The sequence below is a fragment of the Cryptotermes secundus genome, unplaced genomic scaffold (genome assembly GCF_002891405.2).
Source record: "Cryptotermes secundus unplaced genomic scaffold, Csec_1.0 scaffold582, whole genome shotgun sequence".
Classification (NCBI taxonomy): Eukaryota; Metazoa; Arthropoda; class Insecta; order Blattodea; family Kalotermitidae; genus Cryptotermes; species Cryptotermes secundus.
The window spans coordinates 53,070-76,459 of record NW_019724752.1 but is presented as its reverse complement, the minus strand read 5'-3'; the positions used below and the strand labels follow the sequence as shown (position 1 = coordinate 76,459).

At 41.4% G+C, this 23,390-nt stretch overlaps 1 protein-coding gene across 10 annotated transcripts; it reads left to right on the top strand.

The window, feature by feature from the left end:
* On the top strand, window positions 1-22,188 carry LOC111862905 (F-box/LRR-repeat protein 7-like). 10 transcript variants are annotated; one of them, XM_023848737.2, is made up of 6 exons: window positions 1-101; window positions 7,156-7,336; window positions 9,575-9,677; window positions 11,434-12,050; window positions 13,734-14,196; window positions 20,056-22,188. In XM_023848737.2, exons 4-6 carry the CDS (start codon window positions 11,437-11,439, stop codon window positions 20,629-20,631), a joined length of 1,653 nt encoding a protein of 550 aa, XP_023704505.1. In that variant the 5' UTR covers window positions 1-101; window positions 7,156-7,336; window positions 9,575-9,677; window positions 11,434-11,436; the 3' UTR covers window positions 20,632-22,188. The 10 variants fall into 10 exon arrangements, with proteins under 10 accessions (XP_023704505.1, XP_023704507.1, XP_023704508.1 ...); XM_023848739.2 differs by lacking the exon at window positions 7,156-7,336 and adding an exon at window positions 5,843-5,914; XM_023848733.2 differs by lacking the exon at window positions 1-101 and adding an exon at window positions 6,875-6,989.
* The last annotated feature ends 1,202 nt before the right edge of the window (window positions 22,189-23,390 follow it).

Here is a 23,390-nt window from a genome sequence, read left to right as displayed (position 1 = left end):
CTTGATACACAAAGGTAAATGGGAACCAAACGCACGTGCATCTCTGTGTTACGAAGTTACATGGAGCTGATAAAATAAAGGCAATTTAAAAGATAAACAAGGTACGAAACCGAAACTGTTAAGACTGAATAAATGGAGATTTTCAATTTGACGGAAAATAATATTGGTAACGTAAACGTAGGCCTATATTCTAACGAAATTTATTACCACTTCTAGCACTTGGGCCTAGAACATGTTTGTAACTTATTTGGTAATTTTTTTGCTTCATTTATTTAAGTTATAAAATAGACAGGCGCAGAATGTTTAATAAATTATAACTGAATTGATGTAAGTAAACAAAAATGAAGGTTTAAGTGAACAATATACTGTAACAAAACGTATGGCCTATTTATGACCTTAATTTAAGGCCATTTCCTGTTCAACTTAAATCTCACAGACAATTCCGTATCCAGCAACAATATTAGTTGGCGCATATGAGGAAATAAAAGTAAAAAAAAAACAGTTAAATTAAACTGCAGTAACGGAATCCTTTAAACTTATTTTAAAACATTCGAAATATATTCGACATTATGGAGGAGCCGGGACATTGTATTTGGTATAGTAACTGACTACGAGCTGAACGACCGAGGGGTCGGAGTTCACGTCCCGTGAGAGTAAATATTTTCTCTACTCCACGTCGTCCAGCCCGGCTCCAGAGTCCACCCAACCTCCTGTACAACGGGTACCGTGGACTCTATCCTCTGGGGTAAACCGGCCGGGGCGTGACACTGACCACTCACTTCGAACTAGTGCCGAGCTCAAGAAAATGTGGATTAAACATTCACTCCCCCATACGCCTTAATAGCATAGTGCTTAATTAGTTAAGCACAGTGACAACTTTGTTATCCTACATCATGATTCCATGGAATCAGAATACCTGATTCAGCAAAATTGAGGTTGGGCCTGAGGTTTTCCATTTGGTCTCAGCAGTTTGATACCCAAGCAGCTCATTCAGATTGGGTACCTATGCCTCTGTAACCGGGGTTTCAGCGACCAGAACCTCGGTTAAGAATGCACAGAGCTAAACATTATCTTCCCCGAGCGGTGTTCATATGTGCCGTGTGCAGCCTTGCGGAGACGCATGTCTTGTAAAGAAGGCGTAAGATGAAGAGACAAATGTTTCACATTCGTAGTTTATTTAATGAACTCAGCAACTCAACACAACATAGCTTCAGATATGCTTTTCACTTTTCCTGGTTTATTCCCGAGTTGGCTAGTGAAACCGTAACGCTCAGACCTGTATTCAGGAGGTGTCCAGTTCGAGTCTGGTCAGGGATACGCACTGTTCTCATTGATGTTCCTTTGTTTCGTAATTTTCGTCTGTCCCTGCAAGCAAATCCCGGGATAATACCTCATATCAGGCCACGACCTCTTCCAGATAAATATTTTCCAATTATTCGCCGATTATCCCGTAATTTAACGATAAAACGTCCGAGCTATAAACAGCGTCATTAAACTGTAAGTAGGCCTGAGTAAAATCTTACAGGATTACATTGTAAATTAAGGAACGGGCCGCGTTTCATATTTGGCCTCTGGGTTTTGTGTGACAAGTAGCGGGGCAGTGGCTGCATTGTTGGAGGTGATGCATTGTTGACTTAGGCGCTAACACACCCTACAGCCCTTGACCAGACCCACTTCAACTGAGAACGGCCGGCTCAAGAAACACGCAGAGCAATATTATATTTCTGCATTCTGTTGCGCTAGTTTGCGATTTAGTTTGTAGATGTCAGTCCTGAAACTGCGCCGAACACAGTGGCCCTGCAGTCTAAGGCATCAACTGTCTTCGCTCTCCTGTACACTGGGATCGTGGGTTCGAATCCCACTCAAGGCATGGATGTCTGTGTTGCGTTTATTGTGTTTGTGTTGTTCTGTGTTTAGGTAGCGGCCTTGTCACGAGCTGATCTCCCGTCCAAGGAGTCCTACTGACTATGTAAAAAGATCGAGATACTGAAAAACCGGCCAAAGTCCAGCAAAGAGCTGTAGAACCATAGACAGACAGACAGACAAACAGATAGATAGAAGGCCACGTCATAGCTCAAGCGGTTAGTCGCTGGCTTCCCACAGCGGCGGCCCGGGTTCGATCCCGGGTCTGGTCAAGTGGGATTTGTGGTGGAAAAGTGGTGCTGGGGCAGGTTTTCTCCGAGTACTTCGGTTTCCCCTGCCAATCTTCATTCCACCAATTGCTCCACAATCACCCTCACCTATCATTTGGGGCTGGTACAATAGGCCAGAAGTGGCAGCAGTAGAAAGGACTTAGTCCCACCCCGCTAGCAATAAAAATATAGACAGATAGATAGATCGTCTTGAAGGTGCAATTTCTTGCAGACATCGTAGACTGTTGTGTGCTATTTGTCATTCATATATAAATGCTACTTCTATGACATGTTTCGGCCTTTCTCACCCAACCACGGTGTAAAGTTTGAATTATATAGGAGCCTGTAACAATGGACTCTTGGAGACAAACTCCGGAATATTGTTATATATTTAGTAAATCACAAATATATACATATGGTTAAGCAAAATTTACGCATATGCTCTCCTTGTGAAAGAAAAGTCGAAAATATTGTGCAAAATACGTCCTGTTTCTTCTCAAAATACACGTAACCGTCAAATGACGCACACTATCAAAACCCAAGTGTACAGGTGATCTAAAGATTTTAAAGGACATGAATTATTTTAATACTTGTAAAATAAAACCCTGCCGAAACTCGCTTATAATAAAATCTGATATGAGCAGTGGTTAAACTGTGAGCTGTTAGCGAGGTGTCCCCCCAATTAATTTCTCAAAAACCTCATCACGCTGGTTTCTCGCTTGCGGATTTTTCCACCCTTATGATGGAGACGATACGTTCTTCCGAAACGTCGATCCACACAAGATTTACACGGCGCCACATCCCAGAAGACGACATTCTTCCTGTATTATACAGTTTTCTAAATTGCGCCTGTTTATTGCAATCTCAAATACAGGATGAATTTAAATTCGTGCACAGGCTCTCCCTAGTGCGATTCCTTGCTAAGAACGAAGTTGATATTTTAAACGTCGTGTCCTCTGACGTCTAGTTTTCAAGATACAAGTCACCGTCAAATGACGCAAGCCATGGACGCCTCGTAGTTACAATGAGTGTTCGAATCCGCCTCCGTCAATTTCAAGGCAGACCTGCAGTGCGCCGAACGGAATTATCGGGAACAGGCCTTAACATGCTGGCACCGGCCTTTGTCAGAAGAGCTTGAAGTCTTGCCTCGGGGCTCTCCGATACTCACGGGAGCCACTGCATGAACATGCCCCTTCAGGTGTCCCCATAAGAAGAATAGTATCCACCGCAGTTCGGGTCCGGCGACCGGAGAGGCCAGACAAGAAAGACAGGATTTTGAGTCTTTTGACTTGCACAGAAATTTGTCTTCGGAAGAGATAGCTAAACCTTTTCGGTACTAGAAAATGGTTTCCATGTGTGGGGTCCTAGTTCTGTCCCTGATAACTGCTTTTTCCTCAGCGTTGTTAAGTGATTGGCCTATGTTGATTGCATAATAACTTTCGCTTGTTAAAACGAGCCAAATGGAGACTAATTCTCGTCTCAGAGATGGAAATCGTCAATATCTGCGGATAAAACGGCTCTCCTGCAAGATACTTTATCTTTACTTGAAGCTGGTCTAATTCGGCCAAGTTCGGTAGAAAAGGTAATGCTATCCCTGTAACAGGCCATGGAGACCCATAGGGTTGTGAGATGTCGAGGCTCCCACATTTTCCAGACAATCGGTTCGGAAGTATGTGGGGTGATGGTGGAATGATTATTATCAGAGGAAAGCCGAAGAAATTAGGAGGAAGAACGTATTCCAATACAACTGCATCCACGACAGTTCCCACACTAGGTCACCGCGACTTGACCCCCTAGGTCCGTGGTGAGAAAACAGAAACTGTATACCTGAGCCATGTCAAAGTCTTTTGAAATACAATTTGTAATTCGTCTGCCCTCAGAACCACGTTTTTGGGGTGGTCCCTCAGAGGTTCCATTTAACCTCCTTAGAACTGTTGTTAGGCGACAGGATTCTGTACGAGGTGTTAGCTCAGTCAACATAGTAACAGTGCACAGACTGGATGGCCGAGAAATTGGGGTTCCTTTTCCAGCAAGCGCAAGAGAGTTTGCTCTTCTCAGTAGTGTTGAGACCGGCTCTGGTGCTCGCTGAAACTCCTACCCAATGGGCGATAGAGCGGCCGGAGCGTGTAGCTAGCCACTCGCCCCCATCTAGTGCCGAGGTTAATCACATGTTGAGCTGTATCTTCACTCCTCACACGTTTTCATGGCGCGGTGATTCCTTAATTAAGGACGCGGTAACTTTATATTTCACCTTAGTGTCACGTACAGGGTGGTTCAAGGGCCACGTGTGAACAGTTTCCAGCAGGCCGGAATGTTTACTGCACCGTCAATACAATTAACGTAAAGAGTCAGTGTATACCCAGTAAGTTGAATGAGGCAGTAACGCTTCTCATATGTATTCGAGAGGTGTACGGTTGGTTGAGGCACTATGCTACAAGATGGAAGGTCGCGGGTTCGATTCCCGATGAGGTCATTGGACTCTTCAATTGACCTAATTTTTCCAGCCGCACTATGGCCCTGGGGTTAGTTAGTTAGTTATTGGAGAGGGTGGGTTTTCCCCATGCCCTTAGACCTGTATTGGTCCATTGTACTTCCCTGTATGATTTCTACCATTCTCTATATCCTACCGGTACTGGTGCTTACCATCAGTCCCGCCCAGCCAGCGAGACCGGCTCTACTAGCTGAGAGGTATCTATAATGCTTCCCCCATCTATCGGATGTATTAGAGACTGCTGTTGGGCGGGAAACGTCCGTAATTTGGCTCAGTGACCTCCTTTGGAGATATGAGGTTCTTTTACGTGCCGTAAAGCTACGACACGGGACCCACGGCTTAAAGTCCCTCCCGGAGGACTTGTTCCCTGAATTTTTCCGCCCTTAAAAATTTGACGACCTCCGCCGGGTATTTGAACCCGCGTACTACGAGTCATGAGGTGGGAACGTTACCTCTAGACTACGGAGGCCGCTTGGCCCTGGGGTTAACTCAGCCTCTAACAGAAATGAGTACCAGGAATCTTCATGGGGGTAAGGGCGGCAGGCGCGTAAGGCCGACGTCACCGCCATCTGTGAACGAATTGTCTAGAAAATGTGGGTGCATCGACGTCTCACAATCCTACGGGCCTCCATGGTCTGTTACAGGGATAGCTTTACCTCTTTTTTTTTTTTTACGGTTCCAATCTCGGCCGTGACACAAACTGTTGAAGCTGTGGCTTTTTTTCTGGTTTTCCTCCGTAACTCCAGGCAAATGCCTACATAGTACCTCATGTTAGGCAACTTTTAATTCTGCTTAAGTCAATGCAGCATGAATTAGAACTGTATGAAATGTTTTATCTTTGATAGCGTTAAATTTGTTCCTGTGCTTAATGAAGCAACAAGCCATGGAGACATTTGAGAAAGTAGAGTTATAGCTCCGTGTATTCTTAACCTTCGCAAAAGATGCAGGTGAATGATAGCGTCACATTCTGGCCGCTTTACCCATGGGGCGAGAACTGACGCTACCTGTTGTACAGGATACTTGGCAGCCTTCAGGGCCGATCTGAACAACGTGTAGCAGAAAATAATATTTTCCACTGCCGGGAATCGAATCCCAATTTCCGAGTGCAGCCCGTAGCATAGACGCTACTTAACTGAGCTATCCCGGCTCCTTATATTTAACTAATAAGATAAACGAGTGCTGTACTAAAAAGGTAAAATGGTCCCTATGCTTAATTTAGCGCCATGCCCAGAAGACGTGCGGGGGAATGGAGGTTTAGCTTCACCGTTCTCGACCTTGGCACTAGATGGAGGTAAGTAGCCAACTTAACGCTCCGGCCGGTGTACCCCAGGGGGGGTTGAATAGGCCCATGAGCCGGTTTCGACACTGTGGAGCAAAGAAAAATTTCTTGACCCTGCCAGGAATCGAACCCCAGCCTTCCAGCCCGTAGTCCGTCACTATACTGATTGAACTATCCCGGTTCCTTAGCGAAAAATATTTCGAATACAATTGTAAAGAAAATTTAATAACATATTTTATACCCTGTGCACCTTTCCCGTTATTGTTATGGTATATGATATTATGAAAGTATTGTGTAACCGTAGGTTCATTTCTGAACTTCCATATTGAACTGTGTCCTTGTGAACAAGCACAAAAATTACCATGGTAAGATGGAGCTTTCTAGCAGTTATTTGAACTCTTTTAAAAGTAGATGTGCACAAAGCGAAAGGACACGGATGTCTCATTACTGAAAGTTTCTTTCGCTGTTTGGTGACTCCTACCTCTTGTTATCGCAGCTGATGCTTGATGCTGACTTGCATTTCTTGCGTACCTACTCCAAATTTTCTCATCTCCTATTCCTGCCGCCAAGAACGATGATTGGCTTCAACGCCTGGCATCCAAGCCAACCGGGTAGTTCCGATTTCTTCTCAGGCACTTTTCTTCTTTCAATGCGGTTTATAAAATGAATTCATCCGATGCCATATACATGTTCAGACGTCAGCCCACAATTTCTGCGATATCGTTTGACCACTCAAAAAGTACAAAGAGAAGATCAAATGACGAACAAGAATAAAGCATGAAACAGGAAACATTTTTAGTGTTTCTTCTCCACGCTGTACACGAAGTGTATTTCCTGCAATGTTTTCTGAATGAAACTGGTCGAAAGCGAACGATCCACGTTCGTTGCCACCGTACAGATTAACTGAATTCGGACGTCTGCCCGCCTTCTTTCGCTCGCACACCCACCGGTCCGGCGTTCTGCCACTAGTGGCAGGACTGCAGTTCCGTTTCCGGCAGTACAGGAACGTAAGCATGTTGCGGGACGAGTGAACACGAAGGAAAATGAAGAAGTAGTTTGATGGGAAATAAATAGCTATATTTGTGAGGTAAGTGTAAGTGTAGGGATCTTTCGTGTCATTCAAAAATGGCCCATTACCCTAGGGTATAATCGTAAAATAAGAAGAGCCAGAAAACCCGTACTTCTAACACTCAGAATGAAAATTTACTATTTGAACCACTTTTTATAGCTCTACCATATTGTTTTGAATACAGATGTTTCGAGCATACAAAAGCAACGATTTGTACAGTCGGTGATTGAAACGAAGACGCAGAAAGCCGAAAACAGCCTACTCCACGGGAATGCTTTTCCTGCACCGTTCATCTGCTTTGTTTGTACAGTGTTCAGCGCTATAGAGGCAAGTGGAAGTGAGGACATTGAGGATTATCGATAAAAGTAATTGTTGCATCTCGTTGACTGCTTTAGTATGCTAACTTCATTGTGTGAGAAACAGTTTGCCGAACATAACAATGTACTTACAGAAGTAAGGGCGTGAACTGACTTTACTTGATGTGTGTAAGGTTTTGTTTCAGTACATTGTAGCAAAGAAACTAAATCCCCTTTGAGTGATCAAACCGTCATTTCTGGCAAGTATTGGTTTACTATATCAACGAAGAACAGTTTGAATCAACAAAAACCCGTGAAACTTTCTTGGGCATGAGCTGCTGGAGCAAATAAACTCACTCATCAAAAATCTATGATTCATTTCAGAACTAATAGAGTCTTTGTCAGTGAATGATGTGACAGAAATAGTCTGCAACAGAGGCATCCTTCTGAACAGGAGGTCACCAAGAGCCACGGTTCCTGGAGATAGTCACAAAGTAAACTCTTTATTGATCGTGGAGTTAAGAGAAAGTGACCAATGCAGTGACAGCATGTATGTAACCTTCAAGGATATTGGGATAAATATTGATTTAAAAACTGATCTAGCAGGGTATTTTGAGGCTCTGTCATGATCTAGAAGCAAAAAGGAAACCATCTTCCTTAATTGGCTTAAATGTTTTCAGTACCTTGTGTTCCTGGGTAAATATTAAGTACTGATGTAGGGGGATAACCCCCAGTTGCCCCAAGCACTCAGTCCTTGCACTGGGTCCATTGTGCATTGCTTCAGCCTGTTAAGATCCTTGACCTTATGTACAGTCAGAACACCTTACATTAAAGCCTGTTACCTGCTGACTGTACCCATGTGGTGTGAAGTTCATAGGTCATGCACAGCTTTGACATGGGCTACTGACATCAGGATATCCCAGATGCTGTCTTTTGTTCACTAGTGGGGACAGCTGAGTCCTAGGCCAGTAGTTGTGATCCTACATGGCATGTTGTTTGTTGTTCATTTCTTGCTGTCAAGTTTTATGAAGTGAATGGGGCAGGATTACTCAAGTCTTCCTCCTTTATTTGACCCGCGTTATGTAGTCTCCAGGTTGCACTGGTTTTGAGGCTGAAGACTTTCTATTGCCAAGATGAGACTCATCCAGGACAGAGGTTTACTTCCAGTTGCATGGATGTCATAACCCCTAATTCTATGTGAGACTTTTGTATTCTCTCATATTTGAAATTAATTGACACAGTTGGAGGATTAGCACATTCAGAGATTGGAGAGAGTGTTCTGTTGAGACAGCTGCACATTCCTCATAGTCATTGTGTGCAGTGGATCAGTTGTAGAAATCCAGACAAGAAAAGATCATAGAAAAACTTGAAACTGATGTGTCACGGTGAAAGCTTCAGAATCGTAAGCCCATCTCCTAAGAAAACTGCAAGAAGACATCAAGGAAGAGGAATCTTGTTATGTAAGATAGTCACCTGAATAGATGAATACTGGCAGGCAATTGCATGAACAGAAACAAAAGAAATCAGAGAAGAGTGAGACTTCTTCCAGTGCAGTTTGTATCAGCGGTACAAGTTTTGTGGAGTTGCATACAGGTACTGACTGCCAACACTGGAACGTGACTGGATACGTTGCCACCAGTTCTGCAGGTCACAGGACAGTGTTCACCTGTGGAAAATGTAGCTGATGCAAATACATTTTGCAGAAAATTTCTGTGTGCAGAGTAAGAAGAAAGTTAATAGTTAACACACTCTGGTTTAATCTTTAATGTGTTCCTAGTTTTTCACTTTTGTAGGTAATAGTTAAGAGATTATAACTCAAAATTAATGTCATGTAAAGATATGTATTTTTTTATTTATGTATACAGCCAAATCATGCCTTGCCATACTCCCCATGAGAACTGAATCAGCTTTCCTCTTACCTGAATTTACAGGTTTATAGAAATAGACATTTGACAGAAATATAATTTTACATAAGAGTATAATTATTTATATATATATCTTTTGGCCTATTACAATGAATACATTTAGCACATCACTGTACATTTGTTCTGCCAGATATGCCTTTTACAGTCTTGTTTAATGGCCTACAGGAGGATATAAACTCAAAAACAACCAGGTACATAGGAACAGGGTGGGAGTAAGTAAGCACATTGAACCTGTGAAATTGCTAAGGTTGTTCCAGAGGATCTGGCATAGCCTGAGAGAGACTGTAACATCTTATAACAGGTTAACAGTTTTGTAGTTACGTATTGTTGGCCCAAACTGAAGGACCACTTGTTGACTTATTCAGTATACTTATATTTACAGCTGTCCCTCAAATCAAGACCATCTTTCTCCAGAGGATGCGTCATGTTACGGTGATACGGCATTGACCATAGTATACACTAATAGAGTATTAACATAAATTAATGTAAGTTTTATATTCTAGTTTCATAGTAGCAAAGTAATCTGTCGAACTACTGAATGTGTGTTATTATTCATAACTGTTTGGTACGTCCTGAGTTAAGTCTGAGCTGGAAGACAAGCCATATTGGTCCAATTTACATTTTTATTTTAGTTCTTCAGACAATGTGAAGCAGCAGACTGTGGCCGTTTCCTTCCCTGTCCTTTCCAGTACATCTTTTGTACTCACTCTCTCGTTTCTCTTAAGCTGTATGTCTAGCACAGTTGACATTGTGGTAAAGGTAAAGCTATCTCTCTGTAACAGGCCATAGAGGCCCATAGGGTTGAGTGTCATTGAGGCTGTCACACTTTCTAGACAGTTGGCTCGCAGATGGTGGTGAGGTTGTCAGCCTTATGTGCTGGCCACCCTCCCACCCCCCAGGAAGATTCCTGGTACTCGTTACTTTTAGAGGATTAGTCGACCCCAGTCCCACAGTGTGGCTGGAAGGATGAGGTCAGTTAAATGTGGAATAACATCAGGAATTGAACCCACAACCTTGTGGCTTGTAGCATAGCATCTCAACCAGCTGTGCTAGTGCATGGCCCATTGACATTAACACAACACAGTAATGAATAAGGGGCTGTATGTAGTATCTGACATGATGTGTCAAAGGATGTCATTTTCTTGGAGACTTAGAGGAAGAGATCAGCATTAACGCCAACAACAACAGCAACAACAACAACAACAACAACAATATGGCTGTTTAAACATATGTCATTAAATGTTTATACTTGGTAGATTATCCCGAGTAAAGGTGTAATGTGATGTAATATTTGATATAAAATTTAGAATGTACGTGTATGAATGATGTAAGTATGTTTAGTTATATGAAGTGTAACTTCATCTTTAGGGAGTTAGCCATTTCGTGTGTTGAAGCTGTTTGAAAACTTTGGCCTGTAATGCAGTCACCTCCTTAAGGGAAATGGAGGCAGAGAGAGGAAATGGACTGATTCATTGGTCTTGGCAGCGGCAATAAGGGTGGGGGTATGGAGCTTCATGCTATCCAATGGGAAGGTGCCATGTGATTGATGTGTCCACACCCCCCCACCCTTGTCTCACTATGAGATTTAGAATCAATTCACTTTCTCTTCCTTCACACTGACTCTGAAGATGGTAACCACAATGTGTGGTGAAACGCTGGAACAGCTGAAGGTAAATCTCAAAACCTGCAGTTAGACACAGGCCACAAAAGCTCAGGAAAGTGTTGATCATTAAAGGAAATCAATGTCTTATGCTTTTACTGTGTCAGTCCGCTGCGCACTAACGAACACTCTTATGGGTGCACGGAAAGGTTATGGAGTAACTCCAAGAGCTGGTTTGTTGACCATTTTGATGCATACTTTATTCAGAATGTCTATGCAGGGTATGCAAACAAATGAGAGGCAGGTAGCAAGATGAATTAAAAATGCAGTTCACAGTTCAGTAAATATTGTTAATTCTCGTCACATTTGGCAAAGTACAGATCGAGTTAACATACTGTTGTTGCAGTGAAGGAGGGTATTGTATACTATATAAGGATTACTTCTTGAAACTATAAGCCAATAACAAGCAAACGTGTTATCTGCTGTCACTGATGTTTTGTTTTTATATACTCTAGATATTCTGAAGAGAGCATTGTCATTTATATGTGCTTCCAAGACCATATAATAGGCCTTCAGGATTAGAGTAGGAAGGGTTAATATGAATCTTCATGTTTGTGAGGGATATTGATTTATGTTTTCAGAAAATGAAACGAATGAAATACCAAAGGGAAATTAGGTCTGAAGGCGTAAGAGTGAGTTCCCCTGAGCTACCTGAGGGAATGTACAGAGGTGACACCAGGGCCAGCAGCTCTCCAGATGTAGATGTACGCTACCATTTGCGAAATCGAACCATTTTTGATTTCAGAAAATGTGAGAAGCGTGATGCTTCAGATAAAAATGTGTCCATGACAGAAGCATCCTCTGTACATGAAATGAGTCATTGCACTCAGACCAAGTACTGTCTTAGAAATGTGCTGATTGACACTTCCAGAAGCAGGGCTTCGAGTGGCATCCCTAATTTCACTCCACAACTACAGACAGTATCAACAGATATTACCCATTCTATAAATGAAACTTTTGAGCATGAACCCAGTATCACAAGACTTCCGAATGAACTGCTGACTATGATCTTCTCTTACCTTAATGTGCGAGAGTTGAGCATGGCAGTTGCACCAGTTTGTAAACAATGGTACCTTATCGCTCACAGTCCGGTCCTTTGGAGGAAACTCTGTTTTAGTGGAGATGGATTATCCACAGAGAATGCCAAGTGTCTACTTACAAAATCTCCTCTTCTTGCTGAAGTGATCATCTCAAATAGGTGAGTACATGAGCGCACATACTCTGACATCCGGCTATTGTAGCCTCATTCATTAAAACATTACCTGTGTTACCTGTGAGGTTCCATAACTAAAGGGTTATGTTGCTGTGGTCTGGGTGGTGATTATCAATGTTGACAAGAACATAGCTGCCTCCTTAGGTTACAGACATCTGGCTGTCACCCTGAATTTGGAAGGGGTATATTCCTCCAGAACTAGCATCGTAACCAAGATCACAAACTGTATCTTCAGCCTGAAGCATTAGAACAGCTACAGTATGACTAACCCACAAAATATACCACAACCAAGGGAAGTATTTTACACACTCAGTAAAACTGTTGTAGTGAAAATTGAGCCAGGGTAGCTCAGTTAGTGTAGTAATGGGTTACGGGATGGATGACCCAGGTTCGATTCCTGGCGCCCCAAGATTTTACTCTTCTCCACAGCATCAAGACATGCTCTGAGGCTCACCCAGCCTCCCATCCATCTAGAGCTGAAGTCAAGAATGGTGGAGCTATACCTTCACTCGCCCATGTCCTCATGGCATAGTACTTGAGTGAGTTAAGCACAGGGACAGCTTTACCTCTTCTTCCTTACACAAGACAGGTTGCTGTGATGTCATTTGAAGTGTTTGTACTGGATTCTGGGAATGAGAGTTTAAGACGGCAATCTTCTGTAATGTGATGAAGGCAGAAGGTTTCTGCAGAACGATGGTAACTGTCTACCAAACTAGATGCCTTTGCTTCCCAGAAGACCACAGTTGTGTCTTAATGGGTGATCCAAGTAATTTCCCAACTTGCATCCATGCGTCTGCTACATTAGTGCCGCCAGCTCTGGAAGCCTATTTGTTGTAAGGCAAAACCCAAGAACTAACCACACGAGGTTTTTAGATACTTATTTGTAGAATTAAACCAAAAGCTTAACCTTTTCAAAGTAGACCTGTATGCCTAACATGGCATGCGGTGGCGTAGTTGGTTGAGGCGCTATGCTACGAGCCGGAAGGTTGTGGGTTCAAGTCCTGACGTGGTCATTGGGTTTTTTCAATTGACCTAATTCTTCCAACCGTACTATGGCCCTGGGGTTGACTCAGCCTCTAACAGAAATGAGTACCCGAAATTAATTAAATCATTTTCCTGGGGAGTAAAGGGTGGCCAGTTGTAAGGCTGACAACCTTACTGCCATATTTGAGCCAATTGTGTAGATAATGTGGCACCCTCAACGTCTCACAACCCTATGGGCCTTCACAGCCTGTTACAAGGATAGCTTTACTTTTACTGTATGCCTAACATTTTAAAAACAAAACCAAAATCCTAGCCTTGTTCTGCTTGCTTGAAGTGATTTCTGAGGTTAGGCTTTGGGTGTTCAGTGCTAATATGGTATCTTTAGGTTATTTGAGTCACCCAGTAATACAAAACTACCGAATGCAGTTCTAATTTTAATACTCTGGCAACAGCAAATATCATTAGACTCTTCAAAGCAAATTAGTCTTTAACTGCAGCTTAATTTATTAAAGCAGCATAAATATTTATGAAGATTTTGAGGTGGGAAAGTATGTATTTTGATTGTGCAGTCTGAAAAGCTAGATCATTATGAACAGGAAATCAAATTCATGAAGGGATACAGATTGTGTTGTCCACTGCCCTTTTTCTTGCTTTTAATGAAAATTCTCTGTTGTCTTGTTTTAGGGATGATGTCGAAGAATTGATAAGTCAGTTATGTACAACTAATCGTTCAGTGGAATCCGTGGCTGTTAAACGATGTTCGAAGTCAGAAGTGCTGAACTCGTGGGAATGGGCATTATTGCATGCCAGACATTTAAATAGATTGATAAAATGCTGCCCAAAAATACGACGTCTCAAACTAAATGAAGTCTGCATCCGCAGTAACAAGTTTTATCATGATCTCGGCATCCTCCTGCCCAACCTCACTTGTCTTCATTTAAGCCATAATCATTTTCTAACACCTAGACAGATCAAAAATATTGCCACTAATTGTCACAACCTTGCTCAACTTTGGATCAGCGGAGAAAATTGTTGTGGTCAGAAGGAAGACTGGGAGAGTGCTTATAAAACTTTGTTTCAGCAACGTTGGAGGACTCTCACTCACCTCCAGTTCGATGCTTCTAAACTCACAGATGATGTTTTCAAGGTAATGAAGTAGTTACAGTTACTGCCACCAATCTGTGAGCTTGACTCTCTCCAGTCTTTGAAATTACCTAAAAGACATGGCACACAGCAGCTGGCAGTGATCCCTTTGACTGGAAACTTACGGACTGTTTTGGCCCCAGCTTTTCCCTTTATCTTCCTTGGCCTTTCCCACTGTCTTGCTCCTTTAATCCCGCTTATATGACTTGTACACTTTTCATGCTGCAGTCAAGTTACCACTTCCTTTACTCTTAATTGGCTCTCTCTTAGCTCCTTTAAAGCTTTGACTGGCCTGTATCAGACCAGTATTCCACATATAGTTCACTCATATTCCCAGTGTAAGTAGCGAAAATTATCTCAGCATAATTTTTGATAGAATTATGTGAAGATTTCACATAGAAATGATAAAAGCCAAGGTCTTCATAACATTTGTTAGAAACTTTTCCCAATTTGAATGGCAGCAGGTACATGGTAGCCTTAAATTAACCCTTTACAAAGCACTGTAAGGCATAGGACATTATGCTCTGTAGTAAGCTTCAACTGACAGAGACATTGTTACAGTGTATTATGCCTACATGTAACAATTTCAGTGTTACGAGTAACAATATGTGTGCAGTAAGACCTCACTAATTCAGACTAATTGGGCATGAACCCTTGTTCAGATTAGTGAATGACTGAAGTGTGGAAGTTCTACTGAAAATATGTTCAGGGAAGCTATGAAACAAACTTCGCATGTCTTTTTAGACAATACAGCTTTATTTTACAACTTAGATGTCATATCAGAAAATAAATTTACTTGTCATAAAATTCTGAAATATAAGTTTTGACATCTATCTTGAAAAACATTTAGGTACTGACAATGTGATCATCGAGGTCATGATGCACAAAAAAAAAAGTTGTCTAAATTATCGCAAATTCCGAATTAGTTAGGTTTCACTCCATTTGACAAGGGATGAAGTGTGTATAATGTACACGTGTAAAATTGTAAATGTAGTTAGCATGACTTTTTGTGAAAGACAAGCCCATCATCTCATCAGAGGACATCGCACACTGACAGAACTGTAACTACCTCTACAGAGACTAACAACCTGTCATCAGCCTCAGACTGGAGCTCAACACCAAGACAGACTGACTGGCTGACCATCAGCCATAACATGACTTTGGTCCACTCCTCTTGCTACCTGCTTCTTCTTGGCTTACTCTTTATCCCTGAAGACAGGGGCAATGTGTTCTTTGGGAACATTGAGTTGTCTCCGAACTAAGTCACATAATAGCGGCCTCCGTAGGTTAGAGGTAATGTTCCCACCTCATGACTCGTAGTACGCGGGTTCAAATACCTGGCGGAGGTCGTCAAATTTTAAGGGCAGAAAAATTCAGGGAACAAGTCCTCCAGGAGGGACTTTAAGCCGTGGGTCCCGTGTCGTAGCTTTACGGCACATAAAAGAACCTCATATCTCCAAAGGAGGTCACTGAGCCAAATTACCGGACGTTTCCCGCCCAACAGCAGTCTCTAATACCTCTGGTAGGTGGGGGAAGTATTATAGATACCTCTCAGCTAGTAGAGCCAGTCTCGCTGGCTGGGCAGAACTGATGGTAAGCACCAGTACCGGTAGGATATAGAGACTGGTAGAAATCATAGAGGGCAGCACAATGGACCAATACAGATCTCAGTGCATGGGGAAACCCACCCTCTCCCATAACTAACTAACTAACTAAGTGACGTAATCCAGAAGACTGTATTCTTCATTAGGAAAATCGTTTTCAATCCCGTCCCACCTACAGTCGCAGAACCAAGGCCAAGCTTGCAATTACTGGTGGCAGCTGTAAGTTAATGGAGGTGGCTGACATGTCACTTAATTTCTAAGAAGCAAACATGATACACATTCCTACACAAGGCAGTTTGGTAATTGAATATTTCATGGAGTGTTGCAGTGATACTCTATGCACGGCAATACAGGTTGAGTTCACCACCAACATTGACAGGTAGGGTGAGGTCTCCCTGAGCAGATCATGAAAGCATCTCATCCGTCCACTTCCTGAAGGGCAAAATAGTTACGTCCTACAAAACAACGTTCCTCTACCCATGCCATTATGGGAAAAGGTGCTCTCCTCACTTCCTCTCCTCCGGAGATCTGAAAAGGGCCATCTTGCCCCTGTTCTTAGAATCAAATTTCCCTCCTATGAGATAAATGCCCCCCCCCCACACACACATACACAAACACACACAATTTTAATTTTCCTCCTGAAAACAACATTGGAACCTGGAAAAGGCCATCCTCTCTCACTGGTACATTTCCCACTTTGTGACAGTAAGCTAGTGTGCCCCTTGTAAAAGCTGTCTACTATCCATTCTTTCCCATTTTCTGACCTTGGGGTCATCTTGTGCTTATTTCTGATTCTACAAACTTAACCCCTGGAGATGGCTGTAGCATGTTGCACTGAGTAAGTATTCACCTACCAGACTGCACAGTGATATGTTCTGACTGAATGCCACTTGGTAATGACAGTCTGTAAATATAATGAGTCCTGTCCTGAGCAGCTCTGATATACTCTAAATAGTGGTTAACTGCTGCTGGTTGTCATGAGTTTATAGAGGCATATAGGAACTGGACACAGGCTGGGCAACCAAGGGGACAGTGTTTGAGTCGTGGGAGGGTCAAGAATTTTCCCTTCTCCATGTCATCCAGACTGGCTCTGGGGCCCACCCAGCCTTCTATCCAAGGTGTACCTGGAGGTAAAGTGGTCGGAGTGTGAAGCTGACCACTCACCCCAACTAGTTCTGAGGTCAAGAAAACATGGGTCAGTACACCACCTCCCCCATACATCTTCATTCGCTAAACACTGGGCAAGGTTTGACTTGGTAGACTGAGGATTGGGGGGGGAAGGGGGGCAATGAAGGTCAGGCCAATATTGAAATGAAATAAAATAAAATTATAAAAACATTATTAGACCGTTTCTTGACACAGTCTGAATGGGCTAATATATTGGTATTTGGGAGATGCTTGGTTCAGATCTTGGCCATGATACCAGCTGTCCTGATTCAATTCATAATCATGGCCAGTTCATCTGTTGTCCTACCATTTAACGGTATATAGTGTAGATAGTAAGTGTCATAAGGCACAAAAAGTGTGTGTCCAAAAGCTCAAGGAAGTTTACCAAGAGGTTGGACTACCCATGCCAGCAAATGTAGGGATTGTGTGAATGAAAGGAAATTGGTATTAAGATTTTCATTTTGAGCATCCCTGAATATGAAGAAGTATTTTCTGGAATGCGGTATGTTTGCGCACCTCACTGTCATCAGAACGGTTGGATGATTTTATTTATGCCTCTGTGATCTAGTGGTCAGAGTTCCTGGCTAAAACTCCAAAGGTCTGGGTTCGATTCCCAGTGTTGCCATATTTTCTGAGAAGTAGTGGGTCTGGAACAGGGTCTACTGAGCCTCGTGAGGATAATTGAGTAGCTATTAGCGGCTCTGGTCTAGAAAACCGAAATTAACGGCCGTGGGGATTTGTTGCACTGACCACGTGACACCCTATATGCGCTAAAGTTGGCACTAACTTCGCTGACAAGTGGTGGTTGCTCGGTCGGTATAGTTCACTTGAGGACTAAAACCACGGAGTATGTATTTAAGAGTTTAATGATATAGGTGAATGAGAACATTCTATGAGGGGACTTTAGTAAGTAAGGGCAAATTGACTGAATATTTAGTAAGATTGGACAGAACCTTGTGAAACTTCTACAGCTTGTAGAGACATCTATAGGGCACGTTCTGGCAGTGTGTAACTGACGCCAGGACAGGTGCGATTTGAATGACAGTATGAATTTCATAGCCACCTCACTAGAATTGCACCAGAGAAGAGCAGTGTTCTGTAATGAGATTCTTGTGGTCAGAATGGGGCTGAAAGTGAGGGAAATGGACAGATGAATGATTCAGCAGTATTGTGGAAGCTGTCTGAATGAAAGGAAAGTGTACCAGAGGGTAGAGAGATTTCAAGAACCGCAAACATCTGTCGGTGATGAACATCGCTCAGGTTGCCCATGCACAGCCATCAGTGATGCAAACATTGCTCACGTGGATCCACTTATTGGTGAGAATACACAGATTTCTTGGGACACTGTTGCTACTTTGTTGAACATCAGTGTTGGATCTGCACATCACCCGTAAGACTCTCAAACATTGCTGTGTTCCAGGTTGGTGTTGAGACAGTTGACCGATGAACACTAGTTGACGTGTTTGCAGCGTTGCAGAGCTCTCTTAACACATTACCATGCTGAGGGTGAAAAGCTTCTTGCACACAATATCACAGGGGTTGAAACCTGGGTTCACTATTATGAACCAGAAACTAAAAGAATCCATGGAATGGTGACACATCCTCTCCTGCCAAGAAAAAGTTCAAGTGAGCGCCCTCTGCCAGAAAACTTATGGCACCATTGTTCTGGAATATGAGTGTGCCAATTCTAAAACACTGTCAGGAGAAAGGAGAGAGAGCAGTATAAGGAAGAGCACCATTCTGCAAGAAGACTGAAGTCTGCAATTCACAGACTTCTGTCCAAAGACATCCTCCTCTTTTATGACAATGCATGACCACACATGGCTGCTGCAACAGTTACCACCATTCAGAAACTGAAATATGAGACCATAAATAATCCCCCTTACAGCCCAGGCCTCACTTCCTCTGTCATGTGTTTCGCATGCTTAAGAAAGCATTGCGAGTACGAAAATTTAACAGCAATGACAAAGTGAAGAAGAGGATGCATTTCTGGCTTCAACAACAAGCAAAAACTTTTTCATACTGGACTATAGAAGCTTGTCAAAAGATGTGAAAGGTGCATTGTGACAGATGGTGACTACCTGTAAAAATAATGTATCTGTATATATGATGTGCATTTCAGTATAACATAATTTGCCCTTGCTTTTTGAAGTCCCTACATAGTTTAGTTTAAAAAATTGTGGCCATCAGGCACAGAATTGTGGTTTCCTCATAAGTGATTAATGATTTTATTACATTGCAGTAGTTTATGGAGTAAACAAAAAGTAAAGCTATCCCTGTAACAGGCTGTGGAGGCCCATAGGGTTGTAAGATGTTGAGGTTCCCACATTTTCTAGACAATCTGCTCATAGATGGTGGCAGAGGTCAGCCTTACGTGCTGGCCACCCTTTATCCCCAAGAATATTCCTGGTACTCATTTGTGTTAGAGGCTGAGTCGACCCCAGGGCCATAGTGTGGCAGGAATGATTAGGTCAATTGAGAAAATCCACTGATCTCATCAGGACTTGAACCCACGACCTTCTGGCTTGTAGCATAGTGCCTCAACCAACCACGCTACCGCGTGCCCCTAGTATTTTATGTAGACCTTAAGAAAACTGCGTAGTTGATGTCTTCAGGAACATGACAGTATGCACAGTAGGGGCCCAAACGCAAAACTGTATAGGTAATATATTCAGGAACATGACAGTATGCACAGTAAGGGCCGAAATGCAAAACTGTATATGTAATATATTCAGGAACATGACAGTATGCACAGTAGGGGCCCAAACACAAAACTGTATAGGTAATGCGTGCCAGTTTTAGCAGTCAGATGGATTTCATTGTTGTTTGGTGTTTAGCAATAAACACTAGTCTACAGAATGGTACTCAGTATTATTTCAAAGGTAAAATGGTCACTGTGAATTGTATTTGAGAAAGTCTTTGCACCAAGTTTATTGGTGTGTTATGCTGCTGAGTGACATAACTGCAGTTGTTGACACTTAATGAGTGTCACTAGCAAAGGAAGCTAGGCATCATCTCATTGCTACAGTTGATGCATATTCTATTGTGTAATTGCACACTTTTTGAAAAAGAATTGTTTTCTTTCCTTACAGGAGCTTTCACTCTGCGTGAATCTTAAGATACTGCACCTGCATAGGGCAGTTTATCTTTTCTGCCTAGGAATGAGTGCTATTGGCACGCTGCCAAACCTGATATCTCTGCGACTTCATAAAGCAAAGCATCTGTCCAGTGATACGTTGCTTGTGTTGTACCAAAATGGGAATTTCGAAATCTTAGTGAATCTGAGTCTTGCAGGGTGTAGCTGTGTCAATGACGAATGTGCAGCAGCAATTGCATTACACTGTCGACATCTTCATTTGCTGTCCCTAGCTCTTGTTGAAGGTATTACTGACAAGGGTATTGAGGCTATTCTCAAGCACTGTACTTCGCTACATTACCTTGACATATACTGCATGAAGAATGTTACCGGATCATCATTTTCTTATATTTCACATTATGCTCGTGAGTTAAATTTCCTTGTTGTTGAAGAGTCGTGTAGTGATGAAAAAGAAAAAAATATAAAGGCATTATTAGCATTCAGTTCAAGTCTGAAGGTCCATCGTACACAGACGTGGAAAACTGGTGGAACATATCGATGCAAATTACTCCAGTATCATAATGTTGTTTAATGATCTAAGTCATTTGTGTGAAAAAAAAATTGAAAACACCAAGGTGGCTGGCTGTCATGATGTATTGCAGGTAATAAGAGAAAGAAACAATATTCTCGAAAAACATGCATATTTGAAATGATTTATAGTGTGTTTGTTTCATGAATCGAAAATAATAGGATACTTAAAATTTCCCAAACATAGGAACTTGTGACATTAACTGGTGTCAGTAAATGTAAATTTATAAGTTATTTTACTACTAAAAATATACTTAATCTTCAAGGCAAACATGTCATAACATTTGAAGCACTGTTTACATAGTGAAGCGCAGAAATCTGCAAGTAAACCTTGGACATTTGACTGCATTGCTAAGGCTGTATTAATCCCCTGTCACTCTTATAATTGGCACTGTATGTCCAGGTTAGAAGCACTTAAGTAATCAAAGGGCTAAAATTATTTGGAAAATACCACCAAGCCAAAGGTCTGGTTGTACACCATGCTAATGAGTAAAAGCTTAGTATTAGGACATCTTTGTTCATAGATATTAGGCTAATGTGTCCTAGTTGAACTATCATTTCCTTGGCCATCCCAATCACCTTCTGTGGGCTTTGAATTTTGTTACTATTTTCATAATTGTGTTACCTCCTGTGTGACTTATTTGTGCCCGCCATTTCCCTCTCTCGTCCTCGACCTTCATATTTTGAACTTCAGTTGGGTTCTTATATTATCAAACAGACTATATCCAGCCATTCATCTCAGAAATTTCTTTTATGTTGTTGATGGTAGGACATGAAAAGCTAAAATCAAGTATCAGTTTTCCTTTTTAGTGCTATAATGTACCACTTTTTAATGTGGGTGTTTGAAGATGGCTGTGTATGAAGTATGACTACTTATTATATTATATAAATGTTGGAAACAATGTGGAAAAGAGATCTATTTGAAGTTCTTTGCTATTGACATTTTTGGTTTGATTCTGAACTGCCTTCTCATTCGAAACTAAATCTGTGACATTAAGCTTTCACAAGACCCAGGAACAATGGTTTCATATGTTAGTATACTTTTTACTGCTTTCAAGTTACTTCATATATTCGACCCAGTTATGCATCATATATTAATTTCATACTTGGAGATAAGAGGACTTGAACTTAAACTCCACGGTTTTAGTCCGCAAGTGAACTATACCGACCTGGCGACACCCTTTATCCGCTAAAGTTGGCACTGACTTCGCTGACAAGTAGCGGTTGCTAGGTCGATAAGAGGACTAAACAATCAAATTTTCTCTCTGATCTCAATAATGAATCAGATAAATTTTTATCTCTCCTGTAACTAGAGTGGTCCATCCATCCATCCATTTCAGTGAATCAGATATCTTTCACCTGTTGGAAAAGTATATTCATTATGCTGAAAGCTCAGTAGCATTATGTGTCATTTAATTTCTCTGCTGCGCCTTGACAGGGAGATATTATTTCCAAGTGTTATTACTTAAGTGTGAATTCTGAAATGACATTAGAAGTTAGTCTTATTGTAATTAATTTATGTTGTGTTAATAGTATTAATTTCACCTTTCCTCATGTTTTCTGTATTATATTTTAGTTCTTTCTCACATATTTGAATGTGGAAGTAAATTAAATAAATATGGTTTATTCTTATTGTACATTTGTTTGTTTTTACTGTGCCAGAATAAATGTGTGGATTTGAATCTGGCTTTGTGTATATCAGTAACTAATAATGGACAACATCGTTTTTTTTCTTTCTTATTTGTATACATAGTACAAGAAAATACTGTGATTGTGAAAAAAGTTGATCTTGATTCTGCTAGAAATTTAAGAAGTTCTTTATTACACAGAAGGTGAAAGGCAACCACACTTTACAATGTTATATTAATTTTATAAAACTGCAAAAATTGTTGTCAGCCATCTTAGGGTATTTGTTACTGTACCTATAAAAAAGGTAAAAGTCCCTGTACTTAATTAATACTGTGCAATGAAGACTTTTGTGAATGGAGGTATAGCTCCACTCATTCATGATCTTGGTGTTAGATAGGGATGATTGGTCAACTTAATTCCTTGGATGCTGTGCCCTCAGGGTAAAGAGGCTGGGTGGTCTCCAGAGCTGGTCTGGATGCAGTGGAGGAGTACTGGTGTAGTATGTTCTTAGATTTGAGGTTCTCATGGAATACTGTCATTTTGGAAGTGACACCATGTATGCTGTGTCTAAAACATCTCTGCGATTGTTATGTCATGCTTAGCCACTAACTTCTATTTTCAATATATGATAAAAAAGAACCAAGTTACCCATATACTTAATGAATTAGAAACTATGCCAGTGGTTGTCAACCTGGGGGTACAGGAAGGCATCTTACGGGGTACATGAAATTAAAATTCGACCCTGAATTGTGCTGGCATGCCAGAAACAAGTTCAATCATATCATTAACAGGTCAGAACCAAATTTGTAATAGATAAAATATTAATCATATAATTTTGCTTTGCTGAAAAAACCTTTGTTCCTTTATTTATTTTTATATGATAGGCAATAATATATTTGCTACTTAATAGCTTGATTCTCCTTTTTCTCATTAAACATATTTAATATGTCATTTTGGATTTAATTTGTTTTACATGTAGATTATATAGACTGTGTATAACTTGAATTATATGCCAACAACTTTGGGGTTACATGAACAAAAAAGTTTAATACCACTGCACTATGCCATGAAGAGATGGGGTAGTGGAAGTATAACTCTGCTATTCTTGACCTTACTACTGGATTGAGGTGAGTA

Excerpts from the sequence above, each read along its gene's own strand:
- LOC111862905 (XM_023848732.2), top strand. Across the intron at positions 12,051-13,733 it reads GAAGTGATCATCTCAAATAG|GGATGATGTCGAAGAATTGA; the intron begins GTGAGTACATGA and ends GTCTTGTTTTAG. Across the intron at positions 14,197-20,055 it reads TCACAGATGATGTTTTCAAG|GAGCTTTCACTCTGCGTGAA; the intron begins GTAATGAAGTAG and ends CTTTCCTTACAG.